This window comes from Aquarana catesbeiana, linkage group LG02 (assembly GCF_042186555.1).
Source record: "Aquarana catesbeiana isolate 2022-GZ linkage group LG02, ASM4218655v1, whole genome shotgun sequence".
Classification (NCBI taxonomy): Eukaryota; Metazoa; Chordata; class Amphibia; order Anura; family Ranidae; genus Aquarana; species Aquarana catesbeiana.
Window position 1 is genome coordinate 177977233 of NC_133325.1, and position 26147 is coordinate 178003379.

Sequence of the window (26147 nt, forward strand, 5' to 3'; positions counted from 1 at the left end):
ATTTGCAAGGTAAAAAAATCTGTAAAAAATGTCTTCCTCCCCCTGATGGGACCAGAGGGTTAGGGGGACAGCAGCGCTGCACCCCCCTTACATTTCATGCTGTCATCCTCGTCTGAATTACCAATTATGGCAACTCGGGGTTAGCCATTGGCACAAATTGATGGTGCAGCTGCCTCTCACATCTCAGCACTTGTAGACGTGACTGATGTCCTTTCCTCCACCCTGCAGGGTCTGGAAGAAAGATTAGCGGCTTTAATCACATCCTCCATTTAAATGGATAGGAAGTGTACTAGGTCCCCTTACCCCACTTCAGCTTTGCAAGGGGAACAATGGGCACACGATGAGGTGTTACCCTCAATCAATCATGAAGAAAAGCAAACCGATGATTCCTCTGCAGAGGAAACAACGGTAGATTAATCTTTTTCAGCTTCTCAATCTGAGAAATTGCTGATGCAATCTTTTACAGAAATGGTTCATTCCACTTTCATGCTGCCTCTAACAGAGTCTCATGAAAACTCGGCCTCTTCCTTAGCTTCTTTAAAACCTTCCCATCCTTTGCATGCGTTTCCAGCACATGCATTACTTGAACAGCTTATTTTTGCTGAATGGAATCACCCGGATAAGCATTTTTTCCCTCCTAATGCTGTGTACACACAACCAGACTTTCGACAGACTGAATCACCTCTGACTTTTCGACGGACTTCCGTCGAATCGGACTTGTCTACACACAATCACACCAAAGTCCGACGGATTTGTTTGTGATGACGTACAACCGGACTAGAATAAGGAAGTTCATAGCCAATAGCTGCCCTAGCGTCGGTTTTGGTCCGTCGGACTAGCATATAGACAAACTGATTTTTCGACCGGACTTGAGTCCATTGGAAAGATTTGAAACATGTTCTAAATCTAAAGTCCGTCACATTTTTGACAGAAAGTCTGCTGCAGGTCCGATAAAGCCCACCCACGGTCAAATTGTCCGACGGATTTGTTCCGTCGGACAAGTTTGGTCGAATAGTCCGGCCGTGTGTACACTTCATAAGTTTTCAATTCTCTATCCTCTGGAGGAGAAATTCTCCAAAAAATGGAAAGTACAAGCAATTGACGCTGCGATTTCCAATGTGAATAATAACCTAACTTGTCCTGTAGACAATGCACAGATGCTTAAGGTTTCAACAGATAAGAAGTTGGAATCCCTGCTAAAATCTGCCTTTTCCATAGCGGGTGCCATCACTCAGCCCGCAGTCGCCGCGATGGGCGTCTGCCAGTCCCTAAAGGACCAATTTAAACAGGCCCTTAGAGAGCTTCCTACACAACAAGCTCTGGATTTGGCTGAACTACCTAAGGCATTATGTTTTGCCAAAGATGCCATTAAAGATTCTATTCACCAGGCATCTCACCTTACGCTTATGCTTGTAAATATGTGTAGAATCCTGTGGTTGAAAAATTGGTCAGCTGAAACACCATGTAAAAACCTCCTAACTGGGTTCCCCTTTCATGGGGAGCGACTATTTGGAGAAGACATGGATAAATCTATCAAGACAATTTCTAGTGGGAAAAGTATTCTTTTACCAGTCAAAAGAAAATCTAAATGCCTTTCATTTAAACGGGCTCTTTCCCCTGCGTCAGGGGCTTCCGCCTCTAGGCAGTGGCGACGGCCTCCGCCGTCAGACTCTAGAGGAAAACCTCAGGGTCAGACCCAGGCTCAAAAGAAGCCCTGGGGTAGGAAATCTGCAAAACAGAATCTTAAAGCCTCATCATGAAGAGGCAACCCCCCTCACCAATTTTCAGAAGTCTGGAAAAAGGAAATTCAGGACAAGTTGGGTCATCTCCACGGTAACGCTGGCGTACAAGCTGGAATTTCGGGACTTTCCACCGTCTCGTTTCCTGAGATCAAGCGTTCCCAAAGATCCAGAGAAAAAAAAAGTGTCTGTTTCAGGCACTAGACCGATTTTAATATCTCAAGGGGTGATCATACAGATCCCCACAAAAGAGCAAGGTCTGGGGTTTTATTCAAATCTTTTCATGGTACCAAAACCAAATAGAGACGTCGGACCCATTCTAGATCTAAGAAAGCTAAATCCGTTCCTGAAGATCCGCTCCTTTTGCATGGAGACAATCGGCTCAGTAGTTTTCTATCCTAGGAGGAGAACTTCTGGCATCATTCGACATCAGGGATGCATATCTGCATGTCCCTATATTTCCCGCTCATCAAAAGTTTCTGCGGTTCGAGTTAGAACAGCAGCATTTCCAGTATGTAGCCCTGCCCTTAGGGCTAGCCACAGCACCACGGGTGTTCACCAAGTTGCTGGCCCCACCTTTAGCCAGGTTAAGGGCAAAGGCCTTGACAATCGTAGTGTACCTAGACTATTGCTTATAGATCAATTGGTGGCTCATTTGGAGCAAAGTGTACGCACTACAACCAACTATCTGAAAAGTTTGGGTTGGATTTTCAACCTAGAGAAATCTTCCTTAATACCGCTAAAAAGGCTGGAGTACTTGGGTCTGATCATAGACACGGCCCAGGAAAGGGTGTTCTTGCCTCAGGCAAAAATCAACTCCATAAGAGAACTGGTGCGGAGGGTCAGGTCAAATGGCAATCCCTCCATTTGCCTCTGCATGAGGTTGATGGGAACCATGGTGGCTTCATTCGAAGCAGTTCCCTTTGCCCAGTTCCATTCAAGACTGTTGCAAAACAGTATCCTGTCTGCTTGGAACAAAATAATTCAAGCTTTAGGCTTACCAATGCAGCTGTCCCAAAGCCTCACTTGGTGGTTACTAACCCAGAATCTGCTGAAAGGAAGATCCTTCAGACCAGTCATCTGGAAAGTGGTAACAACGGATGCCAGCCTTTTAGGCTGGGGAGCAGTACTAGAAAAGACAACTGTCCAAGGACAGTGGTCAAGAACCGAAAGAATCCTGCCCATCAATATCCTAGAGATTCGGGCAGTACGTCTGGCTCTAAAGGCCTGGACTTTCAGGTTACGTCAGGGTGTCCTGTCAGGATTCAATCCGACAATGCCATGGCTGTGGCCTATATCCATCACCAAGGGGGCACCAAAAGTCTCTCATCACAGAAAGAGGTGAACCATATCCGAACTTGGGCAGAAAGGCATGTCCCATGCCTTTCGGCAGTCTTCATTCCGGGAGTAGAGAATTGGCAGGCGGACCAGGTTCAACATGAACTTGGTCAAATTTGTGGCTAGAACAAGGGATCCATTCGCATGCGGAACTGAAGCATTGGTAGCCCCATGGGATCAGTTCTCACTGATCTATGCATTCCTCCCTATTCAGTTGCTGCCTCGACTTCTTTGCAGGATCAAGCTGGAAAGAAAGCCGATAATTCTGGTGGCACCAGCATAGCCCAGACAGTCATGGTTCGTAGAAATCATAAAGATGGCAGTGGAGGGCCCATGGTCCCTCCCACTACGGCCAGATCTGCTCTCTCAGGGACCAATATTCCATCCTTCCTTACGGTCTCTAAATTTAATGACTTGACTATTGAAACCCACATTCTAAAGAATTGTGGGCTTTCCAGGTCAGTTTTCTCTACCCTGATTAATGCAAGGAAGCCAGCTTCCAGAACTATATATTATAGAGTCTGGAGGGCTTCCGTTTCCTGGTGTGAATCCAAGGGTTGGCACCCTTGGAGATATATTATAGGCAGAATTCTTGCCTTTCTACAATTAGGGGTAAAAAATGAAATTGGAACTATTAAAGGCCAAGTCTCAGCTTTATCAGTCTTATTTCAAAGACCACTTGCTACTCATTCTTTAGTCCGGGGCTTTTATACAAGGGGTGATGCGGCTTAATCTGCCCGTAAAACCTCCCTTGAACCCTTGGGACTTGAACTTAGTTTTGTCTGTTACAAAAACAGCCATTTGAACTGATACAACAGATTCCCCTACTCCTTCTGACAAGGAAGTTGGTATTTTTGGTTGCAATATCCTCAGCAAGGAGGGTTTCAGAATTGGCTGCTCTTTCTTGTAAAGAGCCATATTTGATTTTTCATGAGGACAGAGTGTTGTTGCGCCCTCATCCAGGCTTTTTGCCAAAAGTGATTTGAGGTTTCCACCTGAACCAAGATATTTTCCTGCCATAGTTTTTTCCAAAACCATGTTTCAGGGAAGAAAAGTCACTACATTGTCTTGATGTGGTGAGAGCAGTGAAAATCTATTTAAAGAAAGCTGTTCAGATTCGTAAGACTGATGTCTTATTTATTCTGCAAGAGGGTCCTAAGAAAGGACAGGCAGCGTCGAAATCCGTTGTCGCTAAGTGGATTCGGCAAGTGATAATTCAGACTTATTATTTAAAGGGTAAGATTCCCCCGTTTCAAGTTAAGACGCATTCTACCAGGTCGGTTAGTGATTCTTGGGCAGTGTGTCATCAGGCCTCCATGGCTCAGATCTGTAAGGCCGCAACTTGGTCTTCAGTGCATACATTCACAAAAAATTATCAGGTGGATGTAAGGAGGTATGAGGATATTGCCTTCGGGCGCAGTGTGCTGCAAGCAGCAGTATAGATCCTCACGTCTGGGTGTACCCTGCGGGTTGTTTCTCCCTCCACTCAGGTGGCATTGCTATAGGATGTCCCATTAAGTAATTACTTAAGGCTCTTTGTCCCATGATGTACGATAAATAAAATAGGATTTTTATTACAGCTGATCTACAAAATCCTTTTCTTGGAGTACATCATGGGACACAGAGGTCCCTCCCCTCTTCTTTGGGATTTAAGTATATTGCTTTGCTACAAAAACTGATGTGCTCCTGGAAGGAGGAGGGGTTATATAGGGAGTAAACTTCCTTTGATTGGGTTTACCCAATTGCTTAAGGCTCGGTGTCCCATTATGTACTCCAAGAAAAGGATTTTACAGGTAAGCTGTAATAAATATCCTATTATAATTTTCCCTTCACAATTATGTAACATGACAAAATGCGGAAAATTTCAAGGGATCTGAATAATTTTTCAAAGCAGTGTAAGCATCCAGCCCGAAAATTACAGTGCCTGTGTGAGCTGCAGCAGAAGCTGGATGGTAGAGACGTGGAGTGTGCTGATGGGGCAAGAAATTAGAAGGCCAAATTCCATTGGTGCAAGGACTACTCTGGATATGCTTCCCACTGGGTATGGTTGTTGTAGATGGTGTTGGTCTACATTTGTTTATACTACCGCCGCATGGGTGGTGGTGGTGTCTTTGGGGTAAGCAATATTTGGCGCATGCAGGGTAGCGGTGCAATGTAAAAACCCTTCACTGCTCCAAAAGACATGACATTTATTGACAGTACTGCTGAACTGTTCTAACCTGCAGCAAGCTTCACAGATCCGATCAGTGACTGGCACAGAAGTCTCCCGCCACTAAAATTCTTTGTGGCTTATACATATCACTTGATCTACTGAAGAGCACAAATAAGTTATTGGTGACTTTCTTTGCCGTATGCTGATATTGCAGGTACGTGTGAAGGTCACTGCAGGTTCTGCTGCACAGCGCAATGTAAGAAAAACCATGTCTGTGTGGTGTGCTACAGTGCAGGTTTGTGTGCGTCTGTTCTTGTACTTTGGGGTGTCATTTTTAAATGCATGTCAAAGCACAGAATGCTGTATGTTACCACATGGTGAGGTAATTTGCGTTAAAATGCACAATACCACAATGCATTGGTCTGAAGTGGACATAAAGGCTTTTCATACTTTCAGATAACTGAATTCTAATGGCCTCCCTCCCCATGCTAACAAAATCCCATTGCACTTACCTTAGGCAGGCGGGTGATGCGGTCTATGAGCCTACACAATATCAGGTGGTCAGTCAGAGAAGCCTTCCTGCAGGTTACATTTTTTTTTTTTTTTTTTTTTTTTTTTTTACCTTTGTGATTTATGAAGAACTCCGTATCCCTGGCTCTCTGCACCCTAACTTTCCATATCCATGCCCCCCACCACTGCGTTCTTGACTCTGAACCTCTTACCTTCCAGCACTCCTGACACTACACAAACACCCCAGACACTGCTACTTTTTGCCAGCCAGCATCCCCACCGCCATGCAAATCAGCCAATGAATACTCCACTGTTGCTCACTCTGTCCCTGCTCCCCTTTTTATCATTTCAGGGACATGCATAGAGGTGGGAATGAGCCTGGAGTTCCTGGGCTCTTCCCACTATGTAATAAACAGCATGTTAATGTTCTGCCCATTAATGATGGAAAAAGTCAAAGATAATTATAAAGCACAGCTTTCACTGTTCACTTTATACTATCTGTCTACTACTGCAACCTACCGTTTTGATGTTGAAATGCACTTAAACGATTTTCTTAATTTACAGTGAAATCGATAAAACTCTGGACAACATGTCAAACTACCGAAAAAATAAGTGGATAATCGAGGGTAAACTGCGCAGGTAAACTTGCATCGTTTGTGCACTTTTATTTAGCATTTTGAAAATACAGTTAACAGCAGGCAGCAAGGATGGTAGCAATATTTGACCAATAGAACAATGCAAAAATAACAATGGATTTTTTCATATGCCTTAAAATTGAACTAGTGATACAGGCTGTTGTGGCAAATGATAAACACCGTAAGTTAGATGTAGGGTGGTCTGTCTGCTGTTGAGATGCCTTAATTGTTAGTGTTTTAAAGCTGAATTTGCATATAAGGAAGCTGTTGCGCCTGCTAAGGATTTGTATTTTTGTCCATCCAGTCCTGAGACTTGCCTAGTCCCAATGTGCAGCACCTACAAGTGGATGATACCCTTTAGAGTTTGATCAAACTATGTGAAAAGACCTGCGTTGTTCTGCACTTGAAAAACACAAGTCTCTGCAAGGGAACCCAAAAACAGTTGTTTTGTATGTGCCTTGTTCACACCACAATGGAGCAAACAGGTGTGGAAAATTCAGCATTCTGGATTTTTCTGCACCTCATTGAGACTCTCCTGAATTCTCCATGCATCCATGTTCCGGTAACAATTCATAGAAATTAAAAAAATGTCTGGCTTATTCACTGGACTGTGAAGGAGAAGCAGAACGCTGAGAAGGTCATGACACTAGTATATTTACATGCAGCAACCCTGATTGGCTCCTAGCCCCCCAATCCAGCCCCCCCCCCCCCCCACACACACACACACACCTCCTTTTCCTGTGCCTGCCTGCAGCTTTAGAAATGTCTTGTAGTTTTTTGTTTCTTTTAAACATTGTTTGAAACTCTAATTGTTTCTATTAGAGCCGGTTCACACGGGGGCGACTTGTCAGGCGACAAGTTGCCTCCCGTTCTGTACAATGGAACCGTTCTAATCGGAGCGACGCAAGTCGCTCCGACTTAGAAGAAAGGTTCCTGTACTACTTTGGGGGCGACTTGCATAGACTTCTATACAGAAGTCGTCTTGCAAGTCGCCCCGGCAGTCGTGTGCAGGTCGCCTCGGTGAGGCGACCTGCAAGTCGTGTCGCGTCTAGTGTGAACCGGCACTTAGGGAGAAGTCCTTTAAAAATTGTATTCTTGTTTTTATCTCTCTGGCCTTCAGGTTGAAGTTTGCATTAGGAAAAAAAACTGTCACGCAGGAAAACCAAGTTGTCAGCACAGAGGAGAGTCGTCGGAGGCGTAGTACTTGCACTGCTGAAGAGAATGAAAACTTAGCAGAAGACAAGTCTGGGCTGTTGAATACTTCTGCAGATGAAGGGGTAAGGCAGAAAGTCTATAACACTAGTCCTTAGCAACAATGTATAATAAATGCATCCAGTAACTGCATAAAAAGAAATGGGCAAATATTTCCCCAATTGTCTCCTTTCATCTTTTATTATTCACTGGGTTTTGTATGCTGTATGGGAACTGCTTGCTTGTAAAAAACTTTCTATTAAAAGGATGGTGGCTGTCATTGCTGATCTCCTGATTTTCTAGATCTGCAATTTCAGAAGTTCTTTTTTGAGTACTTGTTCCAGGTTAGTGAATGAAACAAGATCAGAATGACAGCCAGGCGACTAACATTTTCTGTAGGAGAACTCTGCAATTGTAGCCTTTCTTGTTTCTTTCACTCCAGATTTCTTTTTGCATTTGTGAAAAAGTGCCACGCCCAGTTATATGATAAATTGAAGCATTGCTGAATAAATTAACGAGAGATCTATTATAAGAACAATTTGCTCAGTTAGTCTGTATATATTCACTATTGTTGCTTTGTATTACAGGAGGAGGTTTCTTCAAATGCAAGTAGTCTGGATCTTGAAAGGCAAATGGAGAAACTTACTAAGGTAATATTGATCCATATTATAAAGTGAGGATACAATTTTCTGCTAGTTATTTTTCATATTTTTTAACTTTGAATTATTTTTAAAAATTTTTTTACAGCGCCAAATGTTTTTGCGAAAGAAAATTATTGGTTGCTCTCAGAGGCTTCGATGCACAACCCTGGGGCAGGATCGGTACCGCAGGTTCTATTGGATGCTGCCACACATAGGTGGCATCTTTGTGGAAGGTTACTCAGAAAGCCCTGGTACATTCTGACCTATTATGCCTTTGTCATTGTTTTGGAATTGTACAAAGCACTAACTTGTCTTTAAAGCTCGGTTCACATACAGTATCTCAAAAAAGTGAGTACACCCCTCACATTTTTGTAGATATTTTATTATATTCAAGTGACAACACCTGAAGAAATTACACTTTGCTAATTAGTGAGTGTACATTTTCTGTGCCCTCAAAATAACTCAACTAAGGACTAATAATGCTTAAAGTGAAACCATGAAATATTCCTTTAAGTATCGTGCCTGGGGGGTGTCTATAGTATGCCTGTAAAATGGCACAGTTTTGCCGCGTTTAGACGAGTACCACAGCAAAATGACATTTCTAAAGGAAAAAAGTAATTTAAAACTGCTCGCGGCTGTAATGAATTGTCAGGTCTCGGCAATATAGATAAAACCCATTGAAAAAAACGACATGGGTCCCCCCCCCCGCCCCCCAGTCCATTACCAGGTCCTTTGGATCTGGTATGAATATTAAGGGAACCCAAAATATTTTTTTAAAAAATTGCGTGTGGGTCCCCCCAAAATCCATACCAGGCCCTTCAGGTCTGGTATGGATATGAAGGGGAACCCTGTGCCAATTTTAAAAAAAAAGGCGTAGAGGTCCCCCCAATATCTATACCAGATACCAGACCCTTCAGGTCTGATATGGATTTTAAGGGGAACCCTGCGCTAAAATGTAAAAAAAAAAAAAAAAAATTGGCGTAGGGGTCCCCCCCAAATCCATACCAGACCCCTATCCGAGCACGCAACCTGGCAGGCCACAGGAGAAGAGGGGGGAGGGGGGGGGGCGAGAGTGTGTGTGTCCCCCCCCCCCAACCGTACCAGGCCACATGCCCTCAACACGGGGAGGATGTTTTGGGGACCCCCAGATCCCCCCCATGTAAATTGGTAACGGGTACACTGTACCCCTACCGTTTCACAAAGAAAGTGTCAAAAATAGTAAAGAAAGACAGGAGACACTGGGACAAGTCCTTTATTAAAAGATAAAAAAAATGTCCTGCGATGTAGCTCCATCTCACGCCACCGATGAACCAAAAAAAAAAGCCGCAACATGGGACGCTCCCAGTGACAGCTGTTATATAGCTGAGGGCGGGGCCATCCGGTGACATAAACAGGTTACCCCGCCCCCCTCTGACGCCACGTGACGTCAGAGGAAGGCGGGCCATCGGGTGACATAAACGGGTGACCCCGCCCCCCCCTCTGACATCACGTGACGTCAAAGGAAGACGGGGTCACTCGTTTACGTCACTGAGTGGCCACACTCTCATCTATATAACAGCTGTCACCAAGAAGCGTCACTCGGCGGGAGCCTCCCATGGAGGCGGAGCTGTTGCCTTTTTTGTTTTGTTTTTTCGGCTCGTCGGGTGGCGTGAGATGGATCTACATCGCGGGACATTTTTATTTTTTTGTCTTTTTAATAAAGGACTTGTCCCAAAGTGTCTCCTGTCTTTTTTTTTTTTTTTTTTTTCTTTTGTTGAGGGCATGTGCCTTATACGGTTCAGGAAGGGCCGCTCTCTCATGTCCCGTCCCATGTCACCCCCCCCCCCCCCCCCCCCCCTTTTCATGCGGCCTGCCAGGTTGCGTGCTCGGATAAGGGTATGGATTTGGGGGGGGGGGGGGCTACCTTTTTTTTTTTTTTTTTTTTTTTTTTTTTTTTGTTCGGGGTTCCCCTTAATATTCATACCAGACCTAAAGGGCCTGGTAATGGACTGGGGGGGGGGGGGGGGGGGGGGCGAGACCCATGCTGTCTTTTTCAATGAGTTTTATCTATATTGACGGGAGTCGGGACCCGACAATTTATTACAGCTGCGATCAGTTTTTAAATTACTTTTTTTCCTTCAGAAATGTCATTTTGCTGTGGTACTGTTCTAAAACAGTTCTAAACTGTGCCACTTTACAGGTATACCATAGACACCCCCCAGGCACGATATTTAACGGAATATTTAATTTTTATTGTTTCACTTTAAGCATTATTAAAGTCACTGCTCAGCCGTTTTTTTAAAAACTTTTTTTTTGCATTGATGCTTGTCCCCTGGGGCAGGACTCGGGTCTCCAAACACTTTTTATGGCAATAAATTGCATATAAACCTTTAGAATGAGCACTTTTGTTTTTTCATGTTAATGTCCCATAGTCTTTAATGGTGTTCCGTGGCTTTAGAATTTGCCGCGAACACCGTATAATGTTCGCTGTTCGACTCGAACATCAGGCTCATCCCTAAACTCAACACATAGCCATTAATGTCTAAACTGCTGGCAACAAAAGTGAGTACACCCCTAAGTGAAAATGTCCAAATTGGGACCAAAGTGTCAATATTTTGTGTGGCCACCTTTATTTTCCAGCACTGCCTTAACCCTCTTGGGCATGGAGTTCACCAGAGCTTCACAGGTTGCCACTGGAGTACTCTTCTACTCCTCCATGATGACAAATCACGGAGCTGGTGGATGTTAGAGACCTTGCGCTTCTCCACCTTCCGTTTGAGGATGCTCCACAGATGCTCAATAGGGTTTAGGTCTGGAAACATGCTTGGCCAGTCCATCGCCTTTACCCTCAGCTTCTTTAGAAAGGCAGTGGTGGTCTTTTAGGTGTGTTTGGGGTCGTTATGTTGGAATACTGCCCTGTGGCCCAGTCTCGGGAGGGGATCATGCTCTGCTTCAGTATGTCACAGTGCATGTTGGCATTCATGGTTCCCTCAATGAACTGTAGCTCCCCAGTGCCGGCAGCACTCATGCAGCCCCAGACCATGGCACTCCCACCACAATGCTTGACTGTAGGCAAGACACACTTGTCTTTGTATTCCTCTCCTGGTTGCCACCACACACGCTTGACACCATCTGAACCAAATCAGTTGATCTTGTTCTCATCAGACCACAGGACATGGTTCCAGTAATCCATGTCCTTTAGTATGCTTGTCTTCAGCAAACTGTTTGCGGGCTTTCTTGTGCATCATCTTTAGAAGAGGCTTCCTTCTTGGACGACAGCCATACAGACCAATTTGATGCAGTGTGCGGCGTATGGTCTGAGCACTGACAGGCTGACCCCCACCCCAACATCTGCAGCAATGCTGGCAGCACTCATACGTTTATTTCCCAAAGACAACCTCTGGATATGACGCTGAGCACATGCCCGCAACTCCTTTGGTCATCCATGGCGAGGCCTGTTCTGAGTGGAACCTGTCTTGTTAAAAAGCTTTATGGTCTTGGCCTCCATGCTGCAGCTCAGTTTCAGGGTCTTGGCAATCTTCTTATAGCCTAGACCATCTTTATGTAGAGCAACAATTCTTTTTTTCAGATCCTCAGAGTTCTTAGCCATGAGGTGCTATGTTGAGCTTCCAGCGACCAATATGAGAGAGTGAGAGCGATAACACCAAATTTAACACACCTGCTCCCTACTCACACCTGAGACCTTGTAACAGTAACGAGTCACATGACACCGGGGAGGGAAAATGGCTAATTGGGCCCAATTTGGACATTTTCACTTAGGGGTGTACTCACTTTTGTTGCCAGCGGTTTAGACATTAATGGCTGTGTTGAGTTATTTTGAGAGGGAAAGCAAATTTACACTGTTATACAAGCTGTACGCTCACTACTTTACATTGTAGCAAAGTGTAATTTATTCAGTTTTGTCACATGAAAAGATATAATAAAATATTTACAAAAATGTGACGGATGCACTCACTTTTGTGAGATGCTGTGTGTCCAGGCATGATTTCAGTGCAATTTTTATTTATTTTTTAGAAGCTGGTGTGGTTTCTTTCCTGGTTGAGGTGCAAATTTGTTGAGTGTATGACACTTGAAATCTCACCTGAACTGGACCTAAAATCGTACAGGACTCTCTTGAAAAATGGACTGCAGCAGTCCCGAACATGTGTGAACCGGCTCAATAGAAAGCCGGTTCAGTTCACATGTCATGTTAATTGGATGCGGTTCAAAACGTATCCAATTCGTATATATGTGAACCTGCAGTTCTGAAAACAAAGCTGCTGAATTGTATGATATTTAAGCCATAAGTGACCCTGTTGGCACCATCCAGCTTAATAAAAGTCGACTGAAAAATGTTAAAGTGCTGCTGGAAAATTGTCAGCCAAATGGTGACTGCATTCTATCAAACCTTTTTTTTTTATATTGCAGCTTATAAATTCTTGATGGCTGCATTTGTTTTCTTTTTTAGGCTTTCAGTTGTTTTCTCAACAGAACAAGCTGTCCTGCAAATGTAGCAAATTAAAATGTTGAGATAAGCCATTTACTTATGACAGGGGTGCTTACAATGAACACATTTTATTTTATTCATGTAAAACCTTTATCCCAAAAGGAAAAAAAAACTGTTTCTGTAACTGCCGTGTGAGCTGAAGTTTGGCTTAAATCTGCTAGTACTTCTAACACTCCCCTCCATCCAGACTGACAATGCTGCTATCCAAAGTAAAAATGAATGCAGTCACCACATCTGATTGATGAGCTGCAATATATAAAAATGTTTGGTTTTGGGTTTAATACCGCTTTGATTTCAAATTTTTGTTTTTTAGCCTGTCTTTTTAAATGGATCTGTTATTACAATTCAGGCTTTTTTGAAATAGTTACATTTAAGCTTTACCAAATCACATAATTTTAGGTTTAAAAGTGACCTCTTGCTGACTGTGAATAAAGGGAATAAAAAGTTGTATTTCAGCCTAGGCAATGTAGATCATTGGTTCTCAACCCTGTCCTCCGTTACCCCCAACAAGCCATGGTTTGGGAATTTCTCTTAGACAAAATAAATGTCCAAAATACCAAGCCATTGACTCTGATTTAAAGCACCTGTGCAAGATGGAGAACCTGCAAACATGGCCTATTGGGGGGTACTTGAGGACAGGTTTGCGAACCAGTGATGTCGATCACATGGTCTCCAGCCATTAGAGACTTAGAAGGAAAGGTGTCCTTAAGGCAGTATGTATTTGTGAGTCAATTTTTTTAAGTCACGTGTATTGACATGGTCAAGTGATTTGTCTAGACCTGACTGATGGAACGGTGTTAATTTTCAGGTCAAACACTGGATCCTCCACGGACTGAGTTACCAGAAGTGGCTTTATTGAAGAGCGAGGTAGTCGAAGAAACAGAAGATAAATGTTACTTTACTTTTAGTCGCTCCCGTGGTCGTCCTAGGAAACCAAGAGCCGATTCAGAACATTGTAAATTCTGTCAGTGCACTGGATCTCAGGAAGTCCCCATAAATGGCCTTTTACAATCAAGCACCCTTATTTCTGAGCAGCCACAAGACATGGGCCAGGTAACTGTACTTTCATGGCTGAGCCAGTGTCAAAATGCAATCATGAACAGTACTGTACTGACACCTGAGAACAGTCCTCCTCGGAATAACCCACCATCTGCTTTTGAAATTGGACCATGTCCTGGAGCCACAGACACAGATGAGAAAGAGAACAAGTTGTATAATTTGCTTCCTAGGACTCATTGCACTGATTCTTCTCAGAAAAACAATTCTCAAACAAACCACCTACTTCCCCCACCCTCCCATGCTGCAGCTACACCACTAGTGCAGGTGAGTTTGTCAGTGTGTGTAATAATCTCTTCTACACTAATGTAGTGTTGCTTATGTATACTTATGCATGCCTAAAGTGATATTACTAGGGCTGCAACTAACAATTATTTTCATAATCTATTAGTTGGCCGATTTTATTGTTTCGATTAATCGGTTAATAACCTTAAATAAAAGTGTGGTGTATAATTTTCGTTTTTTAAAAAAAGGCAATTTATTCTTAAATATCTCTATGCATTGGTAAATATAAATAACCAACTATATGGTTAGAAAGCAAAATCTCTAATCCACTGTGAGAATAACAGACAGAAGAGATATATACTATTAGAGGAGATATATTGTATATACTATTAGAGGTTGAATCTAGTAAAATATCATCATTATCCCACCATCATGGTATAAAAGCTGAGCTTTGTAAGCACCCCTGTCAGTGTTTAAATGTCGTCCCTTTTTTTTTTTTTTTTTTTTTTAATGCTGTAAAAACCCTGGTTGATTATGCATGTTTTTGTGTCCCCCTTAGAGTGTGATGACCACTGTAATCATGGTTGCTCATCCCTGATACTGTGGTCAGTATACGTGCCTCTGTCAGCCTGCAGTCTCTCCCTCTTCTCTTCCCTCCCTGCCTGTCAGCTCCTATGTGAGCCGATATCCAAAACTGCTCCTCTCCTCCTGCCACTATTCCGTGTGGCATTAAAGTCAGTGCTCACAATTACTGCCAGCCCCTCTGTTATAACAAGATATAATACACTGTGTCTGTGTTTAAAAAAAAAAAAAACTTTGCAGCTAAATACTTTATTCCACATTGTCACATGACCGCCTGGCTGACATCAGAGCGGGATCTCAGCCCTTCCTTCTGTAGTCATTTGTTCAGGAAAAAAGAGCAGCGGGCTCTTTTACATTGGCAATTTAGCAGCAGAGTTTTAAAAAAAACACATACATTTCGTAGTACAGATTGTTATAACAGAGGGGCTGGCAGTAACTGTAAGCACTGACATTACAACCATTTTAATTATGGTAAACTTAACTCCTCAGCTCCCGCTTTAAAATTACATAGAAGGGGAAAGCTAAGTAGGATTTTTCAGCAAGTAAGTTCTGCTATGTGAATGGGAACATCTAGATTTTAGACTCATCAAAGGACCATGAGCATCTCTAGGTCAGCATTCCATACAATAGCTGTTATCTATATGTTGGTTGAAGATACTGATATGGGGTTGTGTCATGGGTTATACTGCTGAAGTTACCCCAAGAGATCAATAATATTGTGGTACAGATGGGTTTAGGCAATACGGTTGTTGCAGGGGAATTTCCACCTGATCTTCTAAAAGCGTACATAGCGGTTCTACCCAAAGAGGACAGTAACAGCCAACTTTACTGGAGCTATCACTTGATCTCTCTTGAATTTTGATCTAAAAAGTTTTACTAGAATATTCGCTACCCGATTGTTGCCACATATACAGGAAGCTCAAACGTCTTCTGACACGAGTCTAAACAAATGAGTCTGAATAAAGTAGCAGCGTATGATCTCTTCTTTTTGTGTTACTTTAACAAACCATCCAGTTCTTCTTTCAGAACTAGATTTATGAATGAATATAGCTTTCACTGATGGTTTACAGCAATGTTTCTCAACTCCAGTCCTCAAGTACCCCCAACAGGTCATGTTTTCTTTCCATTATTTTGCAGAGGTGATTTGATCACAGCCGTTTCATCTGAGAGAAATCTTGAAAACGTGACCTGTTGGGGGTACTTGAGGACTGGAGTTGAGAAACACTGGTTTACAGGAACTGATTAACCTGTTGCCGCCCACCCACCATCATATGACAGCTGTGCGGCCCTTGTTCTGGGCTGCCGTCATATGACGGCCCATTCACACAGGGCATGCGCGTGATTGCGGGCACGCAGCCCTGCACTGTCGGTGGCGGCGTGTTCCTGAGGCACAGCTTTTCACCGACAGGGGTGAACAGCCATTGGGCATGGCTGTTCACCATGTGATTGGCCACGATTACGTCACGGCTGATCACAAATGGGTATTCCTCACTTTGGACCGCTTATGCGTGCGATCGGGAGCGTGCAGCGCGATCATGTCGGTGGCGGCATGTTCCCAGGAACACTGCTTGTCACCGACAAGGTTAAACAGTCAATGCCTGGCGGCTGTTTACCACGTGATCGGCAGTGATCCATTCATAGCCGATCACTAAATGTAAACATAGACCGGTTACTAGCTGTTACCAGCTCTTCTCTCCTCACACACCGTTTCCAGTGTGAGGAGAGAGGAGCCAGAAGCAGTGAGTTACCGATCTATGTGTGTTGTAGTGTACTACACCAACACCACAAAAAGAACCTGTCAAATAGTGCCCCCCCCCCATACAGCTGTCACCCAACAGTCACCACATCAGTGCTTATAAAAGTGCACCTGTCGCCGTCAGAGACTGCCATCAGCGGTGCACCTGTAACCCATCAGTGACCATCGCCAGTGACCGCCATCAGTTAACCAATCCGTGACCCTCATCTGTCACCTATCAGTCCCATAAAGTGCACCAGTCACCATCAGAGACTGCTATCAGTGACTGTCGCCCACCAGTGACCATCACCTGTCGCCCACCAGTGGCCTGTCGCCCACCAGTGACCGCCGCCCATCACCTGTCGCCCACCAGTGGCCGTCACCTGTCGCCCGTCGCACAGCCCATCAGAAAAAATGTCCAAAAGATTCTATACAAGTGAGGAGGCATTCCAGATCCTCTCCATGACTGATGAGAGCAGCGGGGAGTTCTCATCAGATTCAAACGGCAATTCCGATTGTGAATCAAATTCAGCGTTTGAACCGATCGATAGTAGTGGATCGGCAAATGAATCGGAGGAAGAATGGATCCCTCCTAAAAGAGCACAGTGCTCTGGAAACCAGGCAGCCACCAGCAATATACCCCAGGATCAAATTCCCAGTACCAGCGCTGCCGCCAGCGATAGATGCCAAAACCGAAGGCCCACTACCAGCGCTGACGCCAGGGAAAGGCCACAATAAAAGCCCAGTACCAGCACTGCTGCAGCATCATGCCCAAATGCCAGCACAGGAACTTCAAATCCCCCAACTACCAGCACTGGAGTGCCATGTCCCCCAAGAGCCAGGGCCGCTACATATCTTCCAGCTGGTCTTGCCAATCCAACATGGCTGCCTTCCGACTCGGGATCAGCAAGAATTCCCCCTTTCACCACACAGCCAAGCGTGCAGGCCAATACCCCACATTTTTCTGAATGTGATTGTTTATTTTTGCCCGACACTTTGCTGCAACTCATTGTGGACCAGACCAATTTATATGCTCAGCAGCATATTGCCAACAACCCCCAATCATCATACGCCCGTCGATTTAAGTGGAAGGATTTGACTCTGGAGGTGTTCAAATTGTTTATTGTTAATTGTTTTATAAAATTCGCCCACTCATTAATTTCTTTACCCAACCATATGTGTAGATGAGTCCCTGGTACCCTTTTCAGGCCAGCTAGGAATAAAGCAATACATTCCTAGCAAAAGGGCCAAATACGGAGTGAAATTTTATAAGCTTTGCGAGCGAGTCACGGGATATCTGTATGCGTTCCGCATATACGAAGGAAGAGATTCCCAGCTCCAGCCCTGAGTGCCCGACCTACATGGTAACAACTGGTAAAATTGTATGGGACCTGGCATACCCACTGCTGAAGAAAGGTTACCACATATACCTGGATAACTTCTACACCAGCCTACACCTATACCTCGCAGAAACCCTGGCCTGTGGAAGGGCTTCCCACAAGCCATAGTGAATAAGAAATTGCGAAGGGGAGAAAGAGCAACTTTGACATGCAACAAAGTGCTAGCCTTGAGGTGAAAGGATACCAGGAATGTATACATGATGTCCACCATCCATGATGACACTTCAGTTGAAGTTCAGAGAAGACGAGGTGCCATTGTAAAGCCAACATGTGTTCAAGATTACAATCTGTACATGGGGGTGTGGATTTCAATGACCAAATGCTTCAGCCCTATTTATCAATAAGGAGGTCCCGTTTCTGGTACAAGAAAGTAGCACTCTATTTAATTGATTTTGGCCATTTATAATGCCTAATTCACACCAAATCCACAGAAAGCCCTGCCCACTTCCTAAAATTCATAGTTGTCACGTACTTCATCTACCATCAAAGACCCCCACCCCCCAGAAAATCTTCGGTCTGAAAGCTGTTAGCCGACTTCATGAACGCCACTTCCCGGACCACATTCCAACATCTGAAGCAGGCCGAAGACACCAAAAAAGATATTGAGTATGCAGCAAAAAAGGATTTCGAAGAGATACCAGCTACCATTGTCCCCAGTGTCCCTCCGAACTATATCGCACATCCTTAAAATATGAGCCCATATTCTTAACCATTTCCCCATTTTCATCATCTGTGCTGACAATTTCCCATGCTTCCTCAAATAACCATGCCACTGCCTTCCACGTGAACTGACCCTGGCCTGTTTTTTGACTATGCCTCTGCCAATCATTTGGACTGCTGCCACGTGAACTGGCCCTGGCCTGTTTTATCAACTACGCTTCTGCCTACTGCTTGGACTGCTTCCATGTGAACTGACCCTGGCCTTGTTTTATGGACTATGCTTTTGCCTACCGCCTGGACTGATCTGTTGCTCTGCTACTCTAGTAAACAGGGGTCTCACATGTGGGGCTCCAGAAATGTTTTTCTAGGTGGAGAAAACTTCTTTTTTTTTTTTTTTTTTTTGTTGTCTCCGGGTTTCGTAATTTCCGGATTGGGGTCTGGAGTCCAGAGGCTTCATAAAGATTTGGATAGGTCGAAGCCTCTACCCCTGTGCCCCTGTGCACAGGTCTTACCTGATTGCGGCCCTCAGCCTGCTGCTGATTTACTGCCGCCATCCCTCTGCCTGCAGCATAAACTGACCACACCTCTGCCTGCTACCTGGACTGTGGAAATAATTAGCTGTAGCAAGAGGCAGTATGTTTATGAAGGGCTGGGGAGCAGTACAATAATGAGTGCAGGCAAGGTAACTATGTACCAGGACCAATATTATGGCTGTGCTGGCTGTCTCTGCCTGGACAATTTCTATGGACAAATGCTTTGGCTGTGCTGACAATATCCTTGTGCTGACTATAGACAATATTCCTGCCTGGATAATTCCTATTGTTGCTAAGCACATCCCTGCCTGCTGCCTGGACCAATTCTCTCCTCTGGGGACACTACTAAAACCACAGGTAATACCTTTTTTTTTTTTTTTTTTACCCTAGAATTTATTTTGGAGTGTAATTTTTGGTATGTAAATACTATGTGTTAGAAATATAAGGGCCTTCAAAAATAATAGGTTTTCAGGAAATTAGATGTGTAATTTTATGCTTGTAGAATGCCTGAAGGTGCTACTTCAATGTTGGGCCTCTGTATGTGGTTAGGCCGTGTAAAAGTCTCACACATGTGGTATCGCCATTCTCAGGAGGAGTAACAGAATGTATTTTGGGGTGTCATTTTTGCTATGTACATGCTATGTGTTGGAAATATCGTAAAAATGGACAACTTTGTGGGAAAAAAATGCATTTTCATTTTTTCCCCCACATTTTCCAAAAACTTCTGGGACAAAATGAACGGTTCAAAAGACTCATTATGCCTCATAGATTATACGTTGGGGTGTCTGCTTTCCAAAATGGGGTCATTTTGTGGGTATTTGTACTTTCCTGGCTTGTTAGTGTCTCAAGAGAGATCTTCAGTACATCAGGTGTGATCAATTTTCAATGATTGGCGCCATAGCTTGTAGACTCTCTAACTTTTACAAAAACTAAATATACTTTAATTGGGGTTATTTTTACCAAAGATAGCCATATCTTTGTAGCCATATACATTTTTGCCAAAATTTATGAAGAAATATTACTAATTTGCAAAATTTTATGACAGAAACTAAGAGGCATTTTTAAACCAAATTTTCAGTATTTTTTTATTTATAGCACAAAAAATAAAAAAACCACTAGTGATTAAATACCACCAAAAGAAAGCTCTATTTGTGTAAAACAAAGGACGCAAATTTCATTTGGGTACATTGTTGCATGACTGAGTAATTGTCATTCAAAGTGTGAGAGCGCTGAAAGCTGAAAATTGGTCTGGGCAGGAAAGGGGTGAAAGTGCGCAGTAGGCAAGTGGTTAAGCTTCCCCATTAAACGGCTCACCTCACACATCAGAAATTTAGGAACTAACATTTCTGCAAGTCTGAGGTGTTTTTGAACTCCATTTTCGTACTTTAGCTAGAACCATCAAACCCTTACCCATGCGTCTGTCATATTGGGACAGAGCGGCTGTGTTTATGTAGCCACTGTGTCCCAATAGACATCAATGTGACTACCTGCACAGGTGTTCCATGTATCCCTGTGCAGGCAAACGCTGCCCTACACAGGCATACGATATGCCTCCATTTGGCTCTTGTGTGAAGAGGCTCCTTTATGGTCTGTTTCAGCTGTCTGCTAGGGGCTACATCTGACCTATGTGCATTAGAGTCCTTTCCCTTCCTTCCTACTAAATCATACAGACATGTTTGGCATTTTTGGTTTTGATCAAGATCCTTCTGCATATGTTATTAGATGTAGACTGTCTGCCCTCTCTGAAGGAAGAATCATTCAGAACAATTTCAGTCTGCATCTATTGCGCATACTGAGAGATTTTCTCCTTATTGTGGCAGTCAGATTTATGCTTTTAAATGAGTGACATCGACCGCTCCTGCTTGTGATCACCTCGCATCCTTGTGTTTTGCTGAACCAAGTGGAAAATTGTCTGCAAGTTTTCTTTTCAGCCTTGTCGGTCTGCCAAGAGCTTACTGGTTTTGCTGACGCATGGCTTCCCTGTCAGGACTCGTGCTTGGGCACTCTAGATATGGTGTTGAACTCTGAACTTCTTGTATCAGAAGCATTTATTCTGGGTCCTTCTGGTTACTTTTCTGGCAGTAAGTATAAGTCAGGACCTAATCACAGATTTATATTGATAGCCACTAAGTGCCAGGAAAACGGCAAACATAATTTCTCTTATTGCTTTTAGGCTACACAGCTTTTCTTTTTTTACGGCGGGGCCGAGTCATACATTCGACTTCTATGGACGCCGAATGAATGACTCGGGAGAGCGCCTCTCCCAGGGGGTTATCTGATGCGGGGAGGAGCCGCCGAGGGACCCCAGAAGAGGATGTTCGGTGCCACTCTGTGCAAAACGAGCTGCACAGTGGAGGCAAGTATGACATGTTTGTTATTTAAAAAAAAAAAAAAAAAAAGAAAGCTTTAGTGTCACTTTAACCATGTTTTGTGTCTATAGCCCTCTACTTTTTTTTTAATGTGTTTTGTTGATGCCACAAGGATAGTAATAGCATGGGCCAAGCTGAAAACGACAATCATGGTAAATGACATCAAATGTATTTATAGCTTGTTGAACTTTGACCTTTCAGTTTCTTTTTACATGGTCTTGATGTTGCAATGTTTCTAAGAACTGCAGCCCACTGAATATTAAGGTAGTTGCATCAAGCATATCCATTAACCATATAAATTTAACACATTGTTTATATTCTACAGGCCAGTGAACTGACAGAAGAGCAGCCTGCTGGTGTTGGCACTTCTCTGCCGTCTGTTTCTGCACTTTGTCATTTATGTAACAAGCCTTTAAGAAATAGTGCGGCAAGTTTACACAGCTCAACACAAGAGAGACGTAGAGGAAGGCCATCCAGAAAGCTCTTCTCAGACATAGAGCAGAAGTACTACAATCAACTCATACAAAGGCCCATTCCAGAGGGTGAGTTTACCTCACATCACCTGTTTCATCCCTTTAACTCTTTGCAGGATGTATGTGAAGATCCTCAAATTATAGTTTATCTTAAAGGATAACTTCACGTTCATAAGAATTTTTTTTTTTTTTTTTTTACCAGTATAATAAAACATACCACATACAATTGCAACATAAGCCATGTTGTAACATAACCCTATTAAAAATTACCTTTCTCTTTCGTTCATTGATAGCACTCCATTATTCAGAACCATAGGGTTATATCGCCCCCTACAGGAGTAGAACACTAGGTAGAAAAAAGACTTGGCTATGCCTATGGGCAGTGCTAGGTGATATACACCCCCCTCTGCTATAGGCCTTCAGTTTTTTTTTCTGCCTAGTCAGGAGTAAGGACCTAGTTCTCTGCTGGGATCTCTGGTCCTGGCAATTTTTTTGTTTTTGCTTTTTAAACTACTTTTTTTTTCTCTTGGATTTTTTCCTGTGAGATCTACAATCAACTGCCAGGCTGGGCAACGGGCTGGACACTAAGATCCAGTGGTCTCCCCAGTCTGGCCAGCGAGCGTGTGCAGACCGCAGCTACACACTAGGTCAGCTGCGACATAGCCCCACTGGATGGGGGCTGGCCCTGCAAATTAAATGTCTCACGAGGTCGCATACAACCGGGTCTCAGCCTGTGTTGCAGTGTTCCTAATGGCTGAAAGCCCCCACTTCGGTGGCGATGAGAATCTGTATGGGATCGTTACCCACGCACTTTACTGGAGCGGTAAGTAAGGGTCCCCCTCCCCTCCTTTCCTTCCCTGGAGTGGTGTGGGGCGCGGGTACTCCCTGGGGTGGTCGGTCCCTCTGGGGTTCTCCTCCACACCCCCCTCTTCCCGGGTGAGGCCCTGACCTCGAGCCTAGGTGTTTGGGACACTCCCCCCCAATGTCACTATGGGGGGGTACGCCTTGGCACCTGCTGGATGGTTGGGTGGGTGACCAGGCATCCGTGGATCTGCAGCGGCCCTCCACTAATTTAGGCCGCGGCTTTGCGAACTACCAACCAGGCATGTGAGGGGTGGCCCTAGAGCGGGTGGCGGAGGCCGCCGCTTTCCATTGCGGGCATCCGCCCTCCTTCCTCGGCTCTGCTTGGGTCTATGCACTCGCGGCGGGCGGCTGCAAATTTAGGCCGTGGCTTTTGCGGCCTACCGACCAGGTCATGTGTGAGGCGGCCCTAGAGCCCTCCTCCGTTGCAGCCGCCCTCCTTCCTCAGCTCTGCTTGGTCTGGTCCTCCCGCGGTCCTGTGCACTTGCGGCGGGCGGCCGAAAATTCAGTCCGCGGCTTTTGTGGCCTGTTAGTTCAAGCAGCCACGCCGACACTTTCTTCCAGAGGGACGACGCTGTGGGGGCTCTGAGGGCGACCCCCTTTTGGGGGATTGTTTATGTGGGCCCTCCTGTGAGGGGCCTCCGCCAGTGCCCCCTGTGCAGGGTTTCCGTAGGTGCCCCCTGTGCAGGGTTTCCGTCTCGGCCGGTGCCCCTTGTGAGGAGCCGTTGGTCGACGTCCCCTGTGTGGGACCTCAGTGACGTCCCCGGTGCGGGGCCCATGACGACGGAGGTCTCAGGCGCCGGCCCCCCTGAGTTCTTGTGTTTTCACAGGTGATGCTTAGGCATATAGGCTAGTACATGCCGTCCCCTGCCTCATCGCTCTAGACTGATCCCATGTCTGGCTCTGCCGTCATGGATGTGGTCCACCTTGCGGGGTTGGTGGCCACAATCCCTGTCCTGCCAGTTAGTGAGGTCCACAACTGCAGTGGCACACAAGAAGGTGCTAGTTGTCACCCTTATTACATCTGTGTGGGAAACTTTAAAGATGGAGGATGTGGCTGCAGTGGAGATGCCGGTCCCCTTGGCACCCATAAACTCTCACACAGCAAAAGCATTCCCTTCGCCCCTCTATTTTGGAATATTTGTTTGTAAACACTGTGAGTGTCCAAAGTGCCCTTTTGTGGTTCCAAAGACGTTTCGCTGTGAGGTACCCCTTTGTGGGGTCCCTCAAAGAGTGGACTGTTCCACCAGTAGTGGATCCCCCTGTCTCTAGGTTGCGCAAGGCGACCATGATTCTGGTAGGAGTCTCCGGCTTTTAAGGATCTGGCTGACATACCTGGAGGGGGAGCAGATTCCCTCTGCTTTCCCTGAGTTGGTGGACCAGTTGGTCTGGGGGCTGCAGTTTGTATGCAATGCCTCCTTGAAGTTTCCTTGGTTCCTAAGCTCTCTGTTTCTGCAGTGGTACTTAGACATGTATTGTGGCTTAAGTGTGGGTCTGCGGACTGGGCTTCTAAAAAAGCTCTGACTGGGTTACCATTTCAAGGCAATTGTCTGTCTGGGGCTACCCTGGATGACATCATTACGAGTCTCACAGGAGGGAAGTGTACATCTCTTCCACAGTCTGAAATGAGGAAAAGAGTCTCCTGGCGGATGCGGTCCATCTTGGCATACAATGGACCTGGTCTGGCGAGCCGAGAGTGGGGCTCCCTAGACCCACGGACAAGGCCTCTTCAGCATGAAGGCGCGCCCTCACCTATTTCCTAGTGTTACGGCCTCGAAGGCACGAAAAAGGCTTTTTCCTTCTAATAGGTGTCTGTCACTGGACTGTTGGCAGTTCTCCTTGGGGTTGTGCTTGTCCCGGTTCCAGTGGGTACCGAAGGTCAGAACCACAGTCCATCCGCATTGTGGTGGCATCCCTTCATCATGGGGACTTTCTGACTTCTGTCAACATCACGGATGATTATTTACGCACTCCAATATGTGCCCGACACCAACACTTCCTCCGTTTTACTATTGGAGAAGAGCATTATCAGCTTGCGGTGTTGACCTTTGGTCTCGCCTCCCCTCCCCTCCTTGCGTATTCACAAAGGTGTTGGCCCCAGTTCTGGCGTAGTTACGCAATCCCCTGCTGGCATGGTTACGTCAGCAGGGGATTGCAGTCCTGGGCTTCTTACCTTCTGCGAGCAGAGTCCTCAACTACATTGAGGGGTGACGTAGCTCGCTATACAGACCAGACTTCAGTTGGCTTCTATACTACCTGAAGTCTGCTCTGGCTCCCTCCAGAAAATTGGATTGTCTGGGCCTGACTCTGATTTCATCTCTAGCCAGAGTGTTTCCTCCTCTGGACAAACTCCAGAAGTTGCATGCTGCGCTTCAACTACTGTTATCTCGCAGGTGGGCATCCCTGTGGTCCTGCATGTGGGTGTTGGGCCTAATGGTATCTACCTTTTTGAGGCAGTTCCATTTGCGCAGTTCAATACAAGCTCCCTTCATGTGAGATCCTGGCGTGAAGTGCCCAAGGTCTCTGGGCTATCCGATTCGGCTCAACCAGAAAACCGGGGGTCCCTGGTCTGGTAGCTTTGCTCTCCGGGATTTTGGCAAGGCACATCCTTTCTCCCCTTGTATTGGACAGTGGTTACCTCCAATGCCAGTCTGTCCGGGTGGGGAGGTGTCCTGGGACTGGGTAGTTGGAGGAATCTGGACTGACAATCAATATCCTGGGACTTCGAGCGATCAATGTATGAATCATGGAGGTCGACTTCGGGGGCTCCTGGTACGGATCCAGCGAGGCGATGCCACGGCAGTGGCCTATGTCAATCACCAGGGTGAAATGAACAGTGTGTTGGCAGCCCTGACAGAAGCCAGCAGCCTCCAGTGGGCAGAACGCCTTGTTCCAGCCCCCACCGCCGTATGCATTCTAGGAGTGGAAAATTGGCAGGCGGTTGCCTCAGTCGTCTAGTGTTGATCCACTAGGTGGTCCTTTCACCAGGACATGTTTCATCGGATATGTCTCTGATGGGGCACTCCTGAGGTAAATTTGTTGGCGTCCCGGCTCAACGGAACGGTACTGAGGTTTCTGTCAAGGTCACAGGATCCTCTGGTGGACACTACAGACGCTCTGGTGGGGCAAGTATAGTTGGATCTACGCCTCTCCTCCTCTCAAGCTTCTGCCGTGGCAGGATCGAGGTCGAAGGGATTTCAGTCATTCTAGTGGGCCCGGATGGCCTTGTCGGTCTTGGTTCGCTGACGTCCCTTGGCGACTGCCTCCTCAGGGAGGTTCTACTGTCCCAAGGGCCGATATTCCATCCTGTTTCAGTCACTGGTTTTAAAAGCCTGGCTGTTATGAGCCAGGTGCTTAAGTTATGACGCTGCTGAAGGCTAGGAAGATTTACCACCGGACATGGATAGCATACATATCCTGGTGTGAGGCGGTTGGCAATTACCCTCGTTCTTTCTCGGTGGCTCGGATTTCGACCTTCCTTCATGGGGGGGGTTGAGCAGAACTTTGCCTTGAGTACCATCAAGAGCCAGGTGTCGGCCTTGGCAGTTTTCTTGGGTGTCC

General features: G+C 45.4%; 1 protein-coding gene across 2 annotated transcripts in view; it reads left to right on the forward strand.

Moving 5' to 3' along the window:
- BAZ2A (bromodomain adjacent to zinc finger domain 2A) overlaps nucleotides 1-26147 on the forward strand; it is a 164923-nt gene that overhangs the window by 118437 nt on the left and 20339 nt on the right. For both annotated transcript variants that reach the window (XM_073613917.1, XM_073613916.1), the window contains exons 16-21: nucleotides 6304-6378; nucleotides 7495-7651; nucleotides 8153-8215; nucleotides 8313-8457; nucleotides 13501-14015; nucleotides 21578-21794. In XM_073613917.1, the coding sequence (XP_073470018.1) occupies nucleotides 6304-6378; nucleotides 7495-7651; nucleotides 8153-8215; nucleotides 8313-8457; nucleotides 13501-14015; nucleotides 21578-21794 (1172 nt within the window). The remainder of the gene's footprint in view (nucleotides 1-6303; nucleotides 6379-7494; nucleotides 7652-8152; nucleotides 8216-8312; nucleotides 8458-13500; nucleotides 14016-21577; nucleotides 21795-26147) is intronic.